The 4,132-nt window shown below is 47.6% G+C and overlaps 1 protein-coding gene across 1 annotated transcript in view; it reads right to left on the reverse strand.

The window, feature by feature from the left end:
- Positions 1-2,233: 2,233 nt before the first annotated feature.
- Positions 2,234-4,132, reverse strand: part of LOC108580107 (aristaless-related homeobox protein) — a 10,546-nt gene continuing 8,647 nt past the window's right edge. The window contains exons 3-4 of the mRNA XM_017943773.1: positions 3,506-3,593; positions 2,234-2,697 (exon numbers count right to left, since the gene is read on the reverse strand). Coding sequence (XP_017799262.1) covers positions 2,234-2,697; positions 3,506-3,593 — 552 coding nt within the window. The remainder of the gene's footprint in view (positions 2,698-3,505; positions 3,594-4,132) is intronic.

Here is a 4,132-nt window from a genome sequence, read left to right on the forward strand (position 1 = left end):
AAAGCATGCAAAGCGTGCTCTTTCTAGTGTTGCGAATATAAAATGTCTGCGAAATATCTCGAGTGCGCGGCATACGCTCACTCTCCACTCCTAACCGACGTCTTCAGCCGTTTCCTCCGAAAATTTCCACGTGAAAGTGGATCCATACCGTCGACGGTGTACAACCACGTTTCCATTAATCGATACAGTTTTTCAAACACTTCGATTCTCGAGCGAATTCTCGAGGCACTCGTCCGATCCTCGAGAATCTTCTCGAGAAATCTCCTTTAGGCTGTTCCCTCTATCGTCACGTCGTTCCGACAGAAATAGACACGAAAAACAGCACGGAAAATAATCAGGCAAACGGAACCGCTTAGGTATCGATCATCGAACCTAATTCACCGAGCACAGTTCACCAAAAGTCTCTCCCTCCCCCCCTCGTGGTGTAATTAGCTGAAACACGAAACACAAAACTCCCACGGTAACGATGACAAAAGCGCGGCAACGAGGAGAGAAAGGCGGAAAAAGGAAGGAAAGAGGGCAGAAATATCATAACACAAAAGCTCGGCCAGGAAACAAACCACAACGTTTCCCGCAAGCCTGTGGCATTATCTGGTCGATCTTATCGGGAGAGACAGAACGATGACGATCGTCCCGGCGCAGGTGGCGCAATAATTACTTCCCCCGTGCTTTTGCTCCCTCGACATCGCCACGGACCCGTTCAATAACGATAACGATAATTGTCGCGCGCCGGTGTCGTCGCTCCGCGCCTCGTCCTTACCTGCAGATAAATTTCTGATAAGCCGGATAAATTGGTTGGATTGTAATTGCCGTTGTGCGTGTTACCCGGGATGAGCACAGAGGGAGGAAGACAGAGGTATGGCACCTACCTGAGCCAGGACACACGTGGGAAGCCGACACGACGAAAAGAGCGAACGGGGTTGGGTATATGGCACGATTAAACGCCACCGTTCGATGTTTACACCGTCTGAGTCCGTGGGAATCGAATCGCCCCCGTTTCGACGAGGGTGGCAAAGTAGACCCCCGTGTAACAGCTGTCCCCCCCTTTTCTTTCCAACGTTCATCCAGAATTCGGGAAATCGCAACGAAATCTTTTCGTGATTAATGACACGGAAGCGATTTTGTCGCCCGCTAACCGCGTTAACAGTGTGAGAACACTGTTGGGGAAAATTTCGGGGGGGCCTGAGTCCGACGAAAATACGTTCATTAGCTATTATTCGAGGATTCGTGTTCTCGATGTGTCGTAATATATCGGTTAAGGGGATAGAGGTGTGTTTAGTCGGTGGAAAAAATTGGGATCAATTTTCTGTTGGAATAGCGATTATTCATGGGGTTGGTGTCGATGTGTTTTTTTTTTTTCGAGGGAGGAATAATTGGTTGAAAAGGTGAAATGATAAGATGATAGATCTTAGTAGTGTCATATATTTTTCTCGATGTAATTAATTAGCTACATATTTACATGAAAGAAACCGTACGTGTTCTATATATATGTATGTATATATATATATGCACGTTTGCGTATAATACATGTATGTTACAAAAGTTTCTTCATTCGCTAGTAGTTTCGATCGTTCCCCTGACGGTTTCTAAGAAACCGGATACTCTAAGAAAATTCCTGTCCCAGCTGAGACTTGCCGCGCGCTTCCGGTGGTAACTTTGCGAAAATTACGTCGAGATGCTCCGCGGTTTTGGATGAAAATTACCGAGTTATTATTTGAAAATACCACTTGGTGTAGTAAAAGGTACCAAAATCTGGTAAATATCCAAAACCGCGTAGCTGTCCCGATTTTATTCTTACACAATCACCTCTATGTTACATTCCCGTGTCTCCGTCGATCGAAGAAACACGATATCTCCGTTGATTAACGAGAAGCAACCGAAGAAAACACGAATCGTCGGAAAACCGCCAGCGGTTTCGACGATACCATTCTCTCAGCGTCGACTCAAGATAAATCCGTGCTAAACACTCCACAGACTAGCTCGTTATATCTTCCATTCGAAGTACAATCATAACGAAATTCTTAGAGTTCCACCCTTAAATCGTCCGATACAACCGTGCACCCACTTTTCACCCCACAATTTTCAACCCCTCCCTTCCATTGTCCCGTTGATTCAAGGCATCAATCCATCTTCAACCACGTCATCAACGACATCTTCGGGAACGTCCGATCCACCCCCTTCTCACAGACGTCCCTCGCGATATTTACATCAGGCGATCCTCCAGCTGCGATAGTTAATTATCCACCTTGCGTAGAACCTCTTCAGCCTTCACTCTGAGCACCTCGGCGCTCTGCCTCCTGATCTCGTCGTCGGACGAACCTGAGTCCTCCTCTTTGTCGTGCTTCGAACTCAGGTTCTGCGGTAGATTCTGCACACCAAGATTCAACGGATGGCCCGGTATGTGTGTACCAAGCGAATGTCCGTTCACGTTGTTGTGGTTGAGCGAGGAGGCCGGGTTCAGACCGACCGGAAGTACCGAGCTCAGAGACGCCAGGTTCTGCGGAAGGGGTAGCCCGATGTACTGAGAGAGGATCGCGTGCAACGGGGGCAGTTTGGGCGCGCTGGCCGGCCATGGCGGTGGGAACACCGGCGGGATGAACCAGGAAAAGGCACCCGCTGGTCCTCCCGATGGATCCGCACCTGGCACACCACCGGCGGTTTGAAGCAAGCGGGCGTGAAGGGACAGCTCGTTGACACCTGCAATCACACCGTTTTTTGCAGGGATTTCAGTTGCTTGCGAAATTTTTCATTCGTTTTTTATGTTCACGTCGCCAGGGGGTTGTTGTTTGGTCAGGGGGAATTAGCATCTCGCGATCCAACTGCGTCTTTGTTCGATCTGTTTGTCCAAGATCAATTGGCCGTGGGACCGATGGAGGAGTAACAGAACAATCTACGTTCTACGCAAACGTATAATACTGTTTGTTCTATCCGATTGTTGTTAATTGACTTGGACGAGTTTGTTTTCGATGCGTATGGTCGTTTCACAGAGATTAGATAGAACTAGAGAGATATTGTGGAAAAAGGGGAGGGAAGTGGTCTTGAACAGCCAATTGATTTTGAACAAAAGAAGATTCGATGGTTACGTGCTACTTGCGTGTGTTCGGTAGAAATTTGAACGTCACTCGAGAATACTCGAATTTATCTTTCAGTTCGATATCTGTTAGAATTTATTCCGATTCTTGTTACGCAGTGAAGTAGGGGTTGGTATTCTCTCGAACGATTGAAATTTGAACTACGTTTCGTTCGCAGGATCGTTAGCTACGTGGAAATAAGTTTCACGGAGTGTCGATCGTAGGCCCTTCGTAAAAAATTAAACGCTTCCGTCGCGCATCGTTCGCGTGTGATGACCACGATGGCCGACACTGAAATTAGACGTAATTGTCGCCGATTGCATCTACCCTCCCTAACTTTCTTCGCGTATTAACAAACACACTACGTACACACGTGTGTCCTAATCGAACTGACAAATCGAACGGGAAATTCTTAAAAATACAGCTCAGCTTACCGCTCTGTTCCACGTGCATGAAACTGGTGTCTCTGCCGAGGACCTTCTCCTTCTTGCGCCATTTCGCGCGTCGATTTTGAAACCAGACCTGAAAACAACGAAGAAAAGAATAAAAAGTTTCAATCACCTCTGATCCAACGTTCGAAAGTTATATTTTATGAAGAATTTATACGAACTATAGAAAATGGTCGTAATTCCACCGCGTTCTGAACGTAACGCGTCTCGGTTTTTCCTCGAAAAACGTCAGGACGCAATTTCCCTCGTTCCTCCGGATCAAGGGAACAATTGTCGCGCGAAATCATCGAATTATTTCTTGGAAGAAAATATACGAGCGACGCATGAGAACCCCAGGCAGCCGTATCAGAACCCAGCCCAACAAAAGCTTGCTCTCGAGGTTGATTAAGCTAATTGTTAACAATTATCCTGATTTCCTCCGTACCCCTGAGTGGCAGCAACCCCTGCCCTCGCCCCTCGCCTACCCCTTCGAAAGCCCCCGGCACGCCGTTACCGCTGGCCCCGTTGCCATATAAATGCTTTCGCTTTCCGCCTGAGCTGCTCTGATTTTTCGTGGCCACCGGCAGACCCCGCGAAACAGACAGAGAACGAAGGGAGATTGCATTTTACATC

This window comes from Habropoda laboriosa, unplaced genomic scaffold (genome assembly GCF_001263275.1).
Source record: "Habropoda laboriosa isolate 0110345459 unplaced genomic scaffold, ASM126327v1 scaffold2, whole genome shotgun sequence".
Lineage (NCBI taxonomy): Eukaryota > Metazoa > Arthropoda > Insecta > Hymenoptera > Apidae > Habropoda > Habropoda laboriosa.